Source organism: Jaculus jaculus, chromosome 1, assembly GCF_020740685.1.
Source record: "Jaculus jaculus isolate mJacJac1 chromosome 1, mJacJac1.mat.Y.cur, whole genome shotgun sequence".
In the NCBI taxonomy this organism is placed as follows: Eukaryota; Metazoa; Chordata; class Mammalia; order Rodentia; family Dipodidae; genus Jaculus; species Jaculus jaculus.
This window is the reverse complement of record NC_059102.1, coordinates 215,614,235-215,631,614: the sequence shown is the minus strand read 5'-3', so window position 1 is coordinate 215,631,614 and position 17,380 is coordinate 215,614,235. Positions and strand designations below refer to the sequence as shown.

The window sequence follows — 17,380 nt, the reverse complement described above, 5'->3', positions numbered from 1 at the left end:
AATCTTGGCCAGCCATAATTTTTATAACAACTGATGTCATGCAGAGTGCTGGCCTCATAACAGTTATAAGTAATTTTCTTTCAGGCCTTTAATTAAGCACTTAAAAATATAGTGTATAAAAAAGACTCTCAGATGTCTCTTGCTTGGAAATCTTATGAATATTATTGATCCTTTATTCATATATATATATATATATATATACAAATTTAAATATATATATAAGATATATATTATATATATATATATATATAATATATATCTTACATACCTAAAGTCCTGCATAAATGTCATGTATTTAAAGACACTCTGAAGCATCTGTGTAACCTAACACACTTTAGAAAAATCTAACCAGGTATAAGAGAACAGACACCCTTGTTCCTGTTCACTTAGTAAGTTTTCTGATGTTATTAAATATATTCATTTTACTTATGAGATTTTAATCTATGCTTTTAAAAATATCTAGCTTTAACTGACCTAACAATTTAAAAAATTAAATTAAATTAAAAATTATAATGGGAATGCAAATATTAGTAAATATTTACAACAATTACAGACTTTATTGGAGTTGAATTATAATACAATGGAACAGACTTTGGATAGTGTCATAACTGCTTATCAGAATATAGTTCCACTGACAGTTTTCATATAACATGAATCTTTTTTTTTTTTGCTTATGCTAAATGAAATCATGTTAAATAATATAAACCACAGACAAGGATTTGAGTTATCTTCTCAAGTGAGTATTTTTCCCCTATAATATTAGAAAAATTTAATGACTTTGATGTTTATGGAATTGACTTACTCATATCTTTCCAACTGAAATGTGTCTAAAACTGCACCATCTTCTTTTCTACAATTACCAGGGTCTTAGTGTCATTTGCTCAGAAGTATTCATACAAAGCCTTACATCTGGGAATGTGCCACACCCATTAATTTATTCTTTTAAAGATAATGGCCACAGAAAATAGAATTTCACTTTAATCTTTTTTGCTGCCTTCTCTCATGATTTTTAATTTTGTGAGGGTTGTATGTGCATGCATTCGTAGGTAGGGAACATGAAGCACACGCCTTGACCAATTTCATCACACTTAATTTTCTGTAGCAAAAACTACAAAATTTAATAGTTTCTTCCCCACCAAAGCATTGAAATACTGTCCCATAAAGATGTTAATTGCTTCATAGACTATGTACTTTTACATGACCCTGACCTCCACCTTAATGAAACACCCTCTAGACACAAGTAGAAAGAGAACCATTTTATACATTTTTCCCCAGAGGAAAATGTGAGAAAAAAAAGTGTGAAAAAGAAAATAAAGAAAGAAATACTTGCTCACTCTGGACCTGCTTGTAGTAGAAGAAATTAACTTCAAAGAAGAAATGTTTCTCCCCTACCTGCAATATTTAGTGGTACACAGGCCACTGCAAAAATACAAAAGATAATAATAACTCTGACTTTTCTGTGTCTCCTTGTTTTCAAACCCATGTAAAGTTAATGTGTTTCCATACAAACTAAAAGTCACTGAACTTTATGAATCTTAGTTGCTATTTACTTCCCCTAACTATCAAGGGAGGAGCTGGAAACACCACTGTGTTCTTCCAAAAGGAAAGGAATGTTACACCATAACCTACCCAATCTACTGACAAAGAGAGCCTGCTCTTGGTCCAAATGAATCCACATGAGAACACTAATGAGAACTAAGGAGTTATATGGATCAAGGAAACCTAGGAAACTCACTTTCACAGTGGAGAAACTGTGATGGATGCATTGCAAATCTAAGTTTCACCTAAGGCATCTGTGAGGTGCACATCACTCTGGAGATTAGGTAGCAGGAAGGATGGGAATGTGGCAGAGTAGAGACAGTATGTTCCTTATGAGGGTGGGATGGACTTCCCAACATCCTTTGACTTTAACTATGTTAAAAGCCAAAGTATCTCCTTTCTAACATCACTTTGGTTGTGAGTCATGTCATTTGATGATAAACTAATGAAAGTCAAAAGTTAAAAAAAAATTTTTTTTAAATTTTTATTTATTTATTTATTTATTTATTTGAGAGCGACAGACTCAGAGAGAAAGACAGATAGAGGGAGAGAGATAATGGGCGCGCCAGGGCTTCCAGCCACTGCAAACGAACTCCAGACGCGTGCGCCCCCTTGTGCATCTGGCTAACGTGGGACCTGGGGAACCGAGCCTCGAACCGGGGTCCTTAGGCTTCACAGACCAGTGCTTAACCGCTAAGCCATCTCTCCAGCCCAGTTTTTAAAATTTTTATTGACAATTTTCATACCTCTGCATAATGTGCCTTGATTATAATCCCTTTTTATTATTTTCTCCCTTCCCCTCAGCCCAATCCCTCTTCCACTGAGGTCAATTGTTCTAATAAGTCCCTTTTATTTTGATGTCTTTTTTTTTTTTTTTTTTTGCCCTCCTCTATCATTCATGACAACATGTTGATGGGAGAATATTATGCAGTCTAAGTGAGGTCACATGAGAAAGATGGAGGAGTAGGGTGTGGAAGAAGGATTAATCAACTCTAAACATGTTATGATAAGTCATATATATGCGTGTGTTATGTATATATGTATTTGTGTTGAACTGTTAATATTATTTTTATAAGCCATATGTTGTTACAGGAAAATCTCAGTGCCAGGAGTGGGATAACACCTAGTGAGTTGCTAGTGGGGGCTGGGGGAGGGCAAAACAATACAGACCATTGCCAAAGCTCTTGGTTGCCCACCAGAACTAGAGGATAAGACTATATTGTTGAAGACACTACATAATTTGATTGAAGGACACTGAGAAATGAAGGTAGAGTTGATTTGGAAGCCTCCTGCCTGCTGTACAGCTGTATTGTGGGAAAGTACTATGTAGCCTGCTGGGGATCAAACACAGGTCCTCATACTTTATGGACTGAGTTATTTCCCTAACTCTCAAAAATTCAAAAAAGGGGCTGGAGAGATGGCTTAGCGGTTAAGCGCTTGCCTGTGAAGACTAAGGACCCCTGTTCGAGGCTCGGTTCCCCAGGTCCCACGTTAGCCAGATGCACAAGGGGGCGCACGCGTCTGGAGTTCGTTTGCAGAGGCTGGAAGCCCTGGCGCACCCATTCTCTCTCTCTCTCTATCTGTCTTTCTCTCTGTGTCTGTTGCTCTCAAATAAATAAATAAATATTTAAAAAAAAAATAAAAAAGGACAGGAGAGATGGTTAAGTGGTTAAGGTGCTTGCTTGCCTGTGAAGCCTAAGGACCCATGTTTGACTCTCCAGATTCCACGTTAGCCAGATGCACAAAGGTAAGGCAAGCACAAGGTTGCATATGCCCACTAGATGGCCCAAGCATCTGGAGTTAATTGCAGTGGCTGAGGCAAAATCTGAGTTAATTATTATTATTATTATTTATTTATTTATTTATTTATTTATTTGAGAGTGACAGACACAGAGAGAAAGACAGATAGAGGGAAAGAGAGAGAGAATGGGCGCGCCAGGGCTTCCAGCCTCTGCAAACGAACTCCAGACGCGTGCGCCCCCTTGTGCATCTGGCCAACGTGGGACCTGGGGAACCGAGCCTCGAACTGGGGTCCTTAGGCTTCACAGGCAAGCGCTTAACCGCTAAGCCATCTCTCCAGCCCTAATTATTATTTTTTTAAGGTACTGTCTTGCTCTAGTCCAGGTTGATCTGGAATTCATGCATAGTCTCAGGGTGGCCTCAAACTCATGATGGTCATCCTACCTCTGCTTCCCAAGTGAAGGGATTAAAGGTATGTACCACCATGCCCAGACAATTTTTTTAAATAAAAATAAAACTAATATTTTTTGATGTTTGTGTTTTTCATTGAGAATAGTTATGTTTGATAACTTCTGCCTTATTAAGACTTTAATACTCTTAATTAATAAGATATTTGTGAAATGAATTTTGCTTTATGTAAACCATTTGAACTTAAGATAATGTAGTTTTTAAAAAATTTTATTTATTTATTTGAGAGAGGGAGAAGAGAGGGATAGAATGGGCATGCCAGGGCCTCTAGTTGTTGCAAACAAACTCTAGACACATGTGCCACCTTGTGCATCTGGCTTATGTGGGTCCTAGGGAATTGAACCTGGGTCCTTTGGCTTTGCCTTAACCATGAAGCAATCTCTCCAGCCCCTAAGATAATGTATTTTAATAAGCTTATATTTCTACTTTTGATTTTTTTGAAATAGTGTCCCACAATATAGTACAAGGTGGCCTCAAAGTCATGATGTAACTTAGACCGATCTTGAACTCTTGACTCTATTGCATGATTTTTAAAAATATCTTGATTATTCTATAAATAAACTCAACACAAAGACACAGAGACATATATGTAGGAGGGTGTAATTTTCCTTTAGCCTCAAGCTCCATTTGGCATTGACAGAGTGCTGTGGTGTTACCTCTTCATATTTCCTTTTTTTTTTTTTTGAGTTAGGGTCTTGCTCTTGCCGAGGCTGACCTGGAATTCACTACGTAGTTTCAAGGTAGCCTTGAACTCACTGTGGTCCTCCTACCTCTGCCTCCTGAGTACTTGGGATTAAAGGCATGCACCACCACACCTGGCTGTATTTCCTTTTTAATATTGGTACTATCTGAGATTCTAGGCATTATTTCTCCAAGAATGGTAGGACATGTATGGAACAACAGGGATTTGGCAGGTTTTTATTCTCTGTATATTGATGGTCTTGACAAAAATATACTTGAAAAAATATTGAGAGTGAATCTATATAAAAGTCGGACTTTATCCATCTCCAGGTCCTTCTTGAAGTCTGTTTCCTCACTAACACCCTTTCTAAAGGTGTGTGTTGGGGGGGAGCGGTTGTCAGAGTCTGATCCATTCAAGACCATCTTCGGGATATAGCTGAGTGCACAAGATAAGGAATAGAACTGTCTCTGCGTTCCTCCAGGGAACTTTAAGTTGTGACCCTACATGTATTAGTCAGGCAGTTGTGGGGTATAGTGACCAGGAAGTCCATGGCAACTTGAAAGAAAGAAAGAACAGAAACAAAGGATGGAGAGACAGGGAACAGGGAAGCACCTAAGACGGAGGAATTAAGAGTAGCTATCCAGTTATTCTCTGTCCCCCTAAGACTTCATGGACTGTCTGCCTATTAGCAATACAACACTGACCTGTCACCTCAACATTAAAACTTTTTCAGGGAGAGATCTTTACAGTCATATGGTTCCTACCCATGGGTAACAAATGATGTACACCAGCCATATAGATTAAGGCACAGTGATAGAAAATGCCATCAGAAGCAGGGGATCTAATATTTCTACTGTACTCTGTGGTTTAGTTTTGGGACACTTGTATTTGAAGAACACTGTAAGATATGCAGTACAAGAGTCATTTAATAGTATAAAACAATAGCAGGAGAACTTATGTTTGTGTATCAGGAGTGAGACTTAGGCAAGTTTTTAAAATTTCCTTGGCCTCAGTTGGTTCCCATGGAGCAAAAGAACTGAATTTTATCTTCCTTCTACAGAGCAGGCAAATTCCCTTTGAGTTCAAATGTCTGTGGACTAGCAGCTGTGGAAGCTAACCTTGCAGATGATTGATGATGTTCTATTCAGAAGGGCCACGTTGATTCTTCAAAAGCAAAGGCTGCAGCACTGACAGCCCCACAGTACACTTACGTGTAGCTTTCTTCTGTCTGTCCTAAGGTCCTTGCTTACATTTTCAGTTTCTGACATTGAGAATGATGTGACCCTTTTAGCAAGTGTATATAGTTGGTCATATTAAAGTATAACATAACCCATTTGTAGTTTCTCTGTATGTAAACTTGTAGGGGTAACTTAAAAAACATGAAGTTTTTACCATCATAATACAAATTTGTCCGATATTATGAAAATTCTTAATAGTAGTCCATGGTCTTTTCTTTACAGTAATGTTCAGAACTTAATAATCATAAGTAAATGTAAATTAAACTTCTACAACATGAACAATTTTTGTTCATTGCTTAGCATAGAGTATTTTTGTTTCTTGGTTCAATTAATTTCTTGGGAGACAAATTCTTTATAATAGCACACATCTGGCTAATCTATTTAGTGTAGTTTACAGCCCTTGATATTGATTATGTCTTCTTGCCCACAATGTGGAATTTAAGTATTTAAAATGAAAAGGTCACTATTGTGAAAGATCATTAAGTGAAAAATAATAACTAAAGGTGCAGTGTATCACAATATTAAGGAAGTAGAAATTAAATGTCAATGTATAAATAGATGAAGAAAATGTGGCATGGTCTTCAGCCTTAACAATACAGGCAATCTTGTTATGACATGGATAAAACTTAAGACTTTATGTAAATAAATTAGTCACTGAAAATTTCAAGATTGTGCTTATATGAGGCATGTGAAGTAGTCAACACATAGAAGTAGGTGGGGGGGAGGGAGTGGAAAATTAGCAGTTTCACTTGCATAAGGTGAATTAAGTTCTAGGAGTGTGTTGTACAATAATATGCCTATAGTTAACTGTATGGTACCATTAAGTTTTGTGAATAAAGTATATGTTCTTGCCAAAGTTAAAATAAAAATATAACTGCACCTACTTTATGCCATGTTTGACGAAGTATTATGACACACAAAGTATTATGAAACAAATTGTTAACCTGGTGAAATAAACTTTCATCCACCAGTTAAAAATGTTGAAAATACTACATTACTTTTCCCAGACAGGTGCATCTTTGGAAAATATTATTTAAAATGATAACAGTTTATATATGTTGAGGAATTACTATGTAGCAAGCACTATGCCAAATTTTTCCATATGCATCATTACACCTGCCAAACCTCACAGCAATTCTGTGATAAATGCTATTAAGCCTCATATTAAGATAAAGAAACCAAGAATTAGTTAGAGAGGTAATAATACCTTGAAAGAGGTGGCTGTTTAGTTTCTCTCCTATCTATTCCAATCCCATCTTAAGAAAGCTTCCCTTCTTACTTTTTTTTTTTTTTTGATTTTCTAAGGTAGGGTCTCACTCTAGCTCAGGCTGACCTGGAATTCCCTATGTATTCTCAGGGTGGCCTCGAACTCTCAGCGATCCTCCTACCTCTGCTTCCCAAATGCTGGGATTAAAGGCGTGCCCCACCACACCCGGCCCCTTCTTACTTTTAATTTAAGGTTGAGTTATACTTGTCCAGTTATCATTGTTTTACCTTTATGTTTTCCTCTCTTGGATTTTATTATGTCATGCTTTTCTGGACTTTCTGCCCCCTTGGTTCTTCCTTGTGATGTTGAGATTTGCATAGGCTTAATTCTTGGGCTTTCTTCTTTCTCATCATTCCTTGCTCACTGTCCTGTTTCATGGCTACATAAACATCTATAACCTATAAGTTGGTGGCTTGAATCTCCAATTTGGGCCTGTCCCCTGTTTCTCAGATTCTCCCATCCAACACTGAACCTCTGCTCATGGATGTTTGGAGACACTTCACACTTACCTTGTCCCCAGTCATACCTTTGATATTCTCCAAACTTGCTCTACTCACAGTCATTTGGTCTCATTTGATGGCTATTCCCTTTTTCCACTTGGAGTTAACCTTGACCTGTCTTTTTCCCTCACATCACATCTAAGATCTGCTTGCTCTGCTTTCACAATATCTTTGCCCAGTTGCATTTCTCACCACCTCCACTGCTTCCACCCTGCTTTGAACCACCAGAATTTCTCTTGTGAATTATTTCACTAGTTTCTGAACTGGTTGCCTGCATTCCTTGGTGTCCTATAGTTAGTTCTCAAATGTGCTGACTGAATGATTTGATTAGCATGTAAGTCAAATAATAATAGTGGTGGCCTCACAGTCCTCCAAGGACTCCACTTTTTATTGACCGTAAAAGTCAAAATGCGGGCTGGAGAGATGGCTTAGTGGTTAAGCACTTGCCTGTGAAGCCTAAGGACACTGGTTCAAGACTCGATTCCCCAGAACCCACGTTACCCATTTGTACAAGGGGGATCATGCATCTGGAGTTCGTTTGCAGTCGCTGGAAGCCCTGGCATGCCCATTCTCTTTATTTCTCTCTATTTGCCTCTTTCTCTCTCTGTCGCTCTCAAATAAATAAATAAATAAAAATAAATTTAAAAATAAAAAAAAATTAAAAGTCAAAAGGCTTCAATGGCTTACAAAAATTTCTGTCAATCTGGCTTCTATTACTTTCAATTTCATTTCCTGTTACTCAATGCCCTATTTCTCTGCTTTCTCTTTGGCCTTGACCTCACAGCTTTTGTGCTAGATTTCTTTCTGTCTGGAATATTCTTTACCCTTCCAAGTTGCTTTACTTTTTTTTTTTTTTGACTTGTATAGGATGGCCTGTGCTCTTTATATATATGTATTGACTTACCTTAGCCTTATTTCCACACAGTACTTGTTTCTAATGTATGCAACTTATTTGAGTCTTTATTACATAGGTATCACACAATTATGGAAAAGGAAAGCTACTAAGCTTATGATTTGAAATCTAAGAAAACCATTTTGAAGAACCAAACTATTTTAGATGAGTCAAGCAGTTATAAATGCTCCTATGACTTCTATCCATGTTTACTGGAGTGAGATGTCTGGGGAACAGATGTCTATTATTAACACTAGCACAGCCCTATGTTAAAATATCAGATTGATTTTGCTCCCTCTCTGAGGAGCCCTCCTGGGCTCCTGACACCCATCAACACATATTTGCCTTATCTCTCATTGTGGTAACAGCCTTGTCACAAGTGAGTAGCTATTTCACAGTGAGAAGTAGCATAGCCATTCAGATAGAATTTTACAGAGATGGAGATATATACTTCTTAATAGTCTAGGGAAACAAAAAACAAAACTTGATCAATGTACATTCTAAAGTGATAAACTGATCATGCTTCAGTAAGCATGAATATTGAGATATAAAGGAACGAACAGTTTTTCCTGCCAATACAGATTATAATCAACAATTGCCTTAGGAGAGCTTGCACATTAAGATAATGTAAGTCCAGGTGCCAAAGTTCTGATGGGAAAAACAGACCTTTGCAACCTGAAAGTACTTAGAGATTGAAGTTGTTGTTTGTAGTGTTTTAAGTAGATGACTTTAATAGATATCTAGAAAGAATAAACTTTTACAAATTTATTTATTTGCATATGTGTATATATGAGTTCACATGTGTGAGGTCAGAACAGTTATCTGTGTTAGATCTTCTTTGAAACAGAGTCTCTTGAGTCTGGTTTTTATGTGGGTGACTTGGACATTTAACCTGGGTTTATAGACTTCTGAAACAAGGGCCTTTACCACTGAGACATCTCCCCAACGCTGGTAGAAATTTTAAAACATGATTTTTGGATAAAAGATATGTTTGTAAAAGGACAATTTAAAAAAGATATGTTCATGTTGATTAAAAGATATTTAGTAATTTATTGAGGCATTTAGTTTTTAAATTGTTTTAAATTTAAAACAGGTTTTAAATGGTTTCTTTCTCCTTTTCCTTCCTATTTTGAAACACACAAAAACATTATGGTTAGGGTCTCCATGATAATATATGTTAGAAGAGACTGGAAAGTGTGATGTACCACTGAGGACTGGCAGGTCGCAGCATCTGTGGATTTTTGTCTCTCTTGCTGAGGAGGTATCTTTGCAGTCTCCTGAGAAAGCTCAGGTAGCTGGTTTAGGCTTTCAGGATCAAGTCCTGAATGGGGAGCTATCTGAATGGAAAGAGATGCCTTGTCTGTCTCAGGTACTGGGTTAGGGGGTGGTGAGAAAGGCCTTGTGAGAAATGATGGTACTTCAGCCAGTTCGGGAAGCTGTGGAACATGAAAAGGGAAGCTACTGCCTTGATCCTGGTTGTGGGTTAGTTTCAAGGTAGAAATTCTCTGAGTCTGTGAATCTTGCATGCAGTCTTCTTGTAGAAATGGTGTGTTGATGTCTGCAAAAGGTGCTGGACCTGAGCTGGCAGCTGCTGAGAGGAAATTTGTGAATTTTTGTGTAAATGAAACTCTTGTGTTGGCTTTCCCATTAATCATATTGCAACCATGTAATCTTAAAATTGTTGTTGTATAAAATGGATACATGATTATCTGTCTAGGATATTCATTAGAATGCATAGTTCCCTGAAGAGGTTTTTGGTTAGTGAAGTCCTCTGTACAAGAGGGTGTTTGTGTGGTAGTTACTAATGAGTCTAAAGTGTCACCCCTTGTGTGACTGGTTACCAATAAGTGACAAAAGCTCTCTTTTCTGGCTGGTGGGAGGGGTGCCTAGATGTTCAAAAATCTCCAATAAAAAGAAATAATATTGAAAGAAAAATGGAGAGAAAGTCAAAGTTAGTCAAGAGAGAAACATTTTTAATTATGTCTTTACAGATGAAGAAATAATATATCTTCATATTATGGTACACATTTTGGTGACTGGGTTAAATGATAATTTTTATTACCATTAAAATATACTTTAATTTATTATCTATAGTTGCCCTTAAGTTGGAAAGCACTTTGGATTTGTCCTTTGCAGTGATTAGGGGCCCTAACATACTCATTCTCATTCTTTCCCTCTCTCTACCTTTTCCTCTCTCTCTCTTTGCAAATAAAAAAAATAATTTTTAAATTTGGAATAAAATAAATAACAAAATAAATAAATAAAATAAATTTGGAATTAAATAAATAAATTTGGAATATACAGTAAATATTTGTCCCCAACTACATTCTTGGAAAGTATGTTAAAACTGAACATATGTTCTCTTGGCATCATTTTAGAGTTAGAAGTCCACAGTGTTATTTAGTCACATTGTCTTATAACATTTGCACTTGTGTCTCAATTTTACTAATATCCTCTAGTTAACATAATGTGTATTCATTATAACTCAGATTCATTTAATACATATTATATTTTTGACCTTAAAACTTTACCATCCAAAATATGAGCTGTCATCTTCTTAAGAATTAGAATTTATCTTAAATATTATGTTAGAACCCACCTTACTTATACAAGCTTAATCAGAGAAAAAACAACCAAAACACTGTCATCACAACAAACACTTGTTTCGAATTTAAAACCTATGCTCTTTATGTTGTAAATACAAGTCTGGCAAGCAAAGCAAAGACACAAGTAAAAATATCTTAATAATAACAACTAAAGAAGAGGTTGCAGAGAAAGAGGGCAAGAAGATAGTGGTCTCACACCCATGCTTAGACAGACTCAGTGAACAAGAGCAAGTGGGATTACCTGAATTGGTGATTTTTTTTCTTGTAGATTTGGTCGAACGCTTCTAAAACCTTTTGCTGCAAGAGAGGAATATGTGGCATCCCCATTCAGTGTCTCTGGATTTCGATCATTGTAAGAGCTCCAAGCTTTTATTAAGGGAAAACAAATTGGATACAAAAAATCTACATTTACATAAGCATTGTTTTACTCTAGAAAACTGATTTTTCTTCCCAAAATCAAAGTATTCTTACTAGAATTTAAATATGAATATGAATATGGAATTCAAGTTTAACATGAGGTCAGCAATGTGGATATGGAATGTCAATAAAAAAATCATTACAGAAATGCACTCATTCAGAAGCCTTTTCTGTACCTGAGTCTGGTGACTGAAAATCATGCCCTGGAAAAAAAAAATGTTGAAATTAATGCTAGGGTGAACTAAATGAGCACTTCAATAAAAATCTTGGCACAGAACTACATGCATTATGTTTTCAGACGTTATCTCAGTTCTAAGGCTGAGTACTTTAACTATACTAATGAAGGGTTTTGGCATAATTTTAACTTCAGTGGGGCTATTACTTATTAAATATCCACAGCATATAACTAGCACACATATCCAATGCCAATTTTCCCATTAATCATATTGCAACCATGTAATCTTAAGATTGTTGTTGTATAAAATGTATACATGAATTTTTGAATATAAAATTAAAGGATTAAAAGAAATCTGATTTGTAAATGAGAGGTGCTTTTTAGTATAATAAATTTAGTCATCTGATCCTCAGTCGAGTAATCCTCTCTGTAACTGATTACATTTAACCACTTCATTTGATAGGTTTAATAATTACTTAATTTATTTATTTGCAAGGAGAGAGAGAGAAAGGGAGAGAGAGGGAAACAATGAGAATGGGTGTGTCAGGGCCTCTAGTCACTGCAAATGAACTCCAGATGCATGCACCATTTTGTGCATCTGTCTTTCTGTGGGTACTGGGGAATTGAACTCTGGTTGTTAGGCTTTACAGGCAAAAGCCTTGCAACAGAGCCATCTCTCCAGCCAATTAAAAATATTTTTATTTATTTATTAGTAAGGGGAGAGATAGAGGGAGAAAGAGGAAGAATGAGACTGTAGAGAATCTTCTCTTTCAGTTGGCAGTGACCATGGGATGACTCAGAAGGCATCATGGTGCTAGAAAGAAGTGACCAGAGTACTCAGTACTATAATATCTCTATCACACCTTCCAAGGCTCAGAGTCTATTGCAGAAGAGGTGGTGGAAAGAATGTAAGAGCCAAAGGAAGGGTAGGACTCCTTAAAACATGCTCCTCCCAGACACAAAATGGCCTGGATATCCATGACCTCACAGTACCTGACACTACCTACACAAGACCATCATAATAGGAGGCAAAGATCATGACATCAAAATAAAAGAGAGACTTGTTGAGATGGGGAGAATGGAGTTTCAAAGGGGAAAGTGGGGGGAGGGAGGGAGAGTATTACCATGGGAAGTATACATATATATATATATATATATATATATATATATATATATATATATATATACATATTATAATCATGGAAGTTGTCAAAAAAAATGAAAAGAAACAAAAAAGAGAATGTTGATAGGTTTTTTTTTTTATAGTTTGCATTTGACTTGATTCTTTAGCTAGGATTTGGTAGTACCTGAAATTCAAAATTTCATTCAGTTAAATGTTGATGACATCTTTACAGAGAAAACTTTAGAAATATGCTTGTGGGGCTGGAGAGATGGCTTAGAGGTTAGGGCATTTGCTTGCAAAGCCAAATGATCCTGGTTCAACTCCCCAGGACCCACATAAGCCGGATGCAAAAGGGGCACATGCATCTGGAGTTTGTCTGTAGTGGCTGGAGGTCCTGGTGCACATATTCTCTCTCTTTCTCTTTCTCCCTCTCTTCCTCTTTCTCTCTCTAAAATAAATAAATAAAATATATTTTTAAAAAGAAATATGCTTTGGGGCACTTGAGGAAAGAGATTTACTAACGACTAGGGTCACATACACTTGTAGACAAAGAAGTTTGGGGGATCTGACAAAGGGTAATGGAAAGGAAAGCAACATTAGTAATCATTATTTGTATTGTAATTATTTACTTTAGAACAATAGATTTATTATACCCTTGGTTTCATAAGACCAAGGTGGAAAAGAAAGGCGTGCAGTGTGTGCTGGGTATAAATGCAATAGGAGCCACACTTGTGGAGGTACCAGAGGTGTGGATGTGTAGGGGAGAGAGGGAGTCTCCTGAGTAGCTTTGAAAGACATTTTCACTAACATCCTCTAGGTGACAGAATGAGAGGGCCAGCTTTGTCCTTCACATTCGTTATCACACTGGAGACTATAGAACCTGAAGAAATGGTGAGTGGGAGAAACAGAGGACAGTTTCACCAGGCTTAACTGTGGGTCCAGGTATGTATTTTATAGGAATAATAAGAAGAAGGTCTGGTGAATCTTGCTGAAAGCTCTTGCCCATAGAATTAAGAGGTTAAAAAAAAAATGTTCATGAGTGAAAACTTGAAAATGAAACAATGTTCAAGTAAAGTTGTACCTGACTTTTTCATGTCCATTTTACAATAAGTTCATGTTGAGGATATTAAAAAGCACAATTCAATCTCTAACAAAAAACACCTTAGTAATAGATACTTAAAACACTGAGTCCTGATTTGCTATTTTGCAATAGTTTATAGTTTTCAGAAGTCAAGTAAATTTCTTTGCCACGTGGATAGCATTCTTTATAGCCCTGCATTTAGGATAGGGAAGATATGGGTGGATTGGAAAAAGTAAGAGAAAGCATCCTCAGTCAGTGTGGAGGAATGAGACTGCAGTCTTTTTTATTTTATATTGAGCCTGTAAATGACATAGCAGATTCTCAGGGAAATGATTTTTCCCCCAGTCTCGAAAATTATTGATGGTGATTCATTTGTCTAAACTCAGCTAGGATTCCAAAGATCAGAAGCCTTAATTACTAGTGGCTTCTTAAAAATATTGTTGACCTGAAAATTTAAAAATGACAAAATGTGGGCTGGAGAGGGTGGCTCAGAGATTAAGGCACTTGCCTACCACACCTAACAATCTGAGTTCAATTCCCCAGTATCCACGTAAGTCAGGTGCTCAGAGGGGTGTGTGCAACTGGTGTTCACTTTCAGTGGCTGCAGGCCCTGGTGAGCCCATATGTCATCTCTCTATATCTGTATATTTCTGCTTGCAAATAAATAAATTAAATATTTTTAAAAAGACTTAAAAAAGAATGACAAAATTGGATATATTTATGGTTTCCCCTGACTGTTTTGAATCTGAGAATACCTAAGGACTTTGAGATAAAACTACTGATGCTGCTTCAGTAGTACAGTGAGCTCACCCTTGTATTCAGGTGCTTGTGGCTGCCTTGAGAATTAAAAATATTTGAAGACTCTATCACTTTCCTGTTTCTGCTCTGAAACTGATTAATCTTATAAATAAAAACCAAAAGAAACCTTAAACTGCAACTGAAAATCAGCAATGAAGTCAAGCAACTAACTAACCAGTCTTCCAGAGGTTTAAGTATATTGCGTTTAGGATCCAGGGATGGGTTTTCTGGGTTTGATCTTCTAAGACTACAGACCTATTTGATGTAGTCTGTGTCCATAGGCTTAGGTAAGTTATGATAGACATTCATTAAAAAGAGACCCATCTTCTTGGAGGGTGAAATGTCTCATTTTCAGTTGCTTAATCTAACTTGGTCAAGATTTTGGTGTGCTTATTTGAACTTGAACTGCTAGAGTCTTTTTCAGAATTAGCATTCTACCATTTTGTTTGCAAACTATGGTAAGTAGCAGATTAATAAAGATTTGCTTTGAGCAAGTTTCTTTTACTAATCCTGAGTCTTATATAAGTTTTCTTAGTAAAGTACTATATCACTTTATGTTTCTAAGATAACAAAAACTTAAAGTGTTTTTAACAGTTGTGGTTACTCAGCATATTTTTAGCAAGTGAGTTTTTTTTTAATTGTATGTTTAAATGTGTTTATTTGTTTTTACAAGATATCAGTTTCTTTTGGCTTTTCATTTTTAGAACAAAACCAGAAAGGATAGAAACTATTCTTGAGATTAGAAAAATAAGATCCACTAGGTGTCTGAAAGGTATTTACAGTCTTTGTTCATCCAAACAAGATAGTTCTGAAGAGAGAGAGGTGCAAGTAAGCCATTCGAGTGTGATATTCTGTGAGTTAGTGATATTATACCTGAAGCCAATAGATTTGGAGAACTTTGAACTCTCTTCACGGATGTTAACGTAACAGACATGGCAGCACGTTTGCGAGCACACCCACCGCTATCTGGAAGCAAAAAAATCATATAGCAGAGGCCAAGGCCACAGCAAGAGCACATGCAGTAACATGCATGGTAAGTGAGATGTGTCACACATTCATGAGAAAGATGACCATTTAGCATAAGTAACCAGGGTATACACCTGCAAATTCCCCAGCCATCCCCAAACCTAAGCAGATAAAGCAAAACAAAAGAGAAAACTAAGGGTGTGCCTCAGAAATAGATGCCAATTCTTTAGAAAAAGAATAAAAGGTTTTATAGTTCACATTTAATGTTTTTAATGAAATCCTAGACACAAAGCTTAACTGTGTTTACATTATTTAAATCCAGTGCATTCTGAATCTAGAAATAGCTTAGCTAATGTTTAGAGTGAGAGATGATCTGTATTTCAGCACTAAGAGCTATGGGATAATATGTATGTACATAATTCATTCAGAATTACTGTACTCTATAATTCTTAAAAATAATCAGGAATGAGTTATCATCATTGAATAATTTTTAAAGTAAAAGTTATTAGCTGACATAAACATGATGCATTTTATATACAGGATTTATAAGATCACAGCATTATGAAAATTTCATGTCTCCTCAATTATGCAAACTTTTATCCTAGTTGACATCAAGGGCAGCCCAGATAGACAGTATTGAAATGACCATTTAAAAACTCATGCACTGCTGTTTGAGCAGTATGTAGAACATAGTCAATATTTACACTTAAAAGGAATCCAAAAACAGGAATGAAGTAAGTTGAAATGCAGCAGCCATTTAATGTGTTCTAAGAGGCTGACTTCTAAATTCAGAAGACAAATATTCTAGGATTAAATGATTACTCTTCTATTCATGACTAAATTCCAGTTCAGTCTCTATCTTCCTTGGTGATATACCATGTGCATTTTTTCTATTCTGCTCATTTTGCTCTTTAAGTCAAAGCAGCTTAATTTATCTACCTGAAAGTGAGCACATGTGTGCATGTGCACATACCCATCATGTAACCTCCAATATGATAGCATAATCATTATATTATGACACATGTCATTCCTGTTCTTTACTTTTTAGGGAAACATATCCAGTTGTTAATAAAACATGAGAGAATTAAGATTAGTAGAGATACTTAGAAGTGTGATTTAATTCCTGGTAAAAGCTACAAACTAAACCAGTAAGCATCAAAATAGGTGAAATTATTCTTAGATAGAAATATAACATAAACTGGGCTTGGTGGTGCACACCTTTAATCCCAGCACTCGGGAGGCAGACGTCGGAGGATTTTTGTGAGTTCAAGGCCACCTTGAGACTACATAGTGAATTCCAGATCAGCTTGGACTAGAGTGAAACTCTACCTCAAAAAAAAAAAAAAAAAAAAAAGAAAAGAAAAGAAAAGAAAAAAGAAATATAACATAAAACACATGTATAAAATAATTTTGATGTAGAAAGTGATTAAATTAGAAACCTGATTGTAAATGAAAATAAACCTAGTAAATCAAAGACTAGAGAGAAAGACACAAATGGTAGAAAATTTTATCTGAAGATTTCCTTAACAGAGGCACAAAAAGGATTTTTAGCAAGTTGAATAACTATGAAAGGCAAATTGGATACAATATATACAATTTCATTGAACATAGGATATCTAGTAACTGCTCACTGGTAAAGGTCAGGTAGCCAAAGGTATTGAAAGTAAAATGTAAAGAGAAAGTTCCAGAATGAGAATATCCAAGGTCACTGTTTAAATGGTGTTCAAATTGTGGGCTGAGCTGCCCTTACTATTTCCATGAATTCACAGGGATATTGGAGAATATTTAAAATTTTTGAGGCAAATAATTGGACTTTGCGTGAATTTGAGCTTCAAGTAGTTCACAGTTAGAATATAATATAGTGTACTAGTTTCCTTTGCATGATGTT

The 17,380-nt window shown here is 36.1% G+C and overlaps 1 protein-coding gene across 26 annotated transcripts in view; it reads right to left on the bottom strand.

Annotated features, from left to right (window-relative positions):
* Positions 1-17,380, bottom strand: part of Sorbs2 (sorbin and SH3 domain containing 2) — a 381,956-nt gene that overhangs the window by 77,672 nt on the left and 286,904 nt on the right. For 20 of the 26 annotated variants that reach the window (XM_045142050.1, XM_045142051.1, XM_045142046.1 and 17 more), the window contains 3 exons: positions 15,400-15,492; positions 11,526-11,552; positions 11,174-11,298 (listed from right to left, as the gene is read on the bottom strand). In XM_045142050.1, coding sequence (XP_044997985.1) covers positions 11,174-11,298; positions 11,526-11,552; positions 15,400-15,492 — 245 coding nt within the window. The remainder of the gene's footprint in view (positions 1-11,173; positions 11,299-11,525; positions 11,553-15,399; positions 15,493-17,380) is intronic. The other 6 variants (XM_045142053.1, XM_045142071.1, XM_045142055.1 and 3 more) reach the window with 3 other exon arrangements.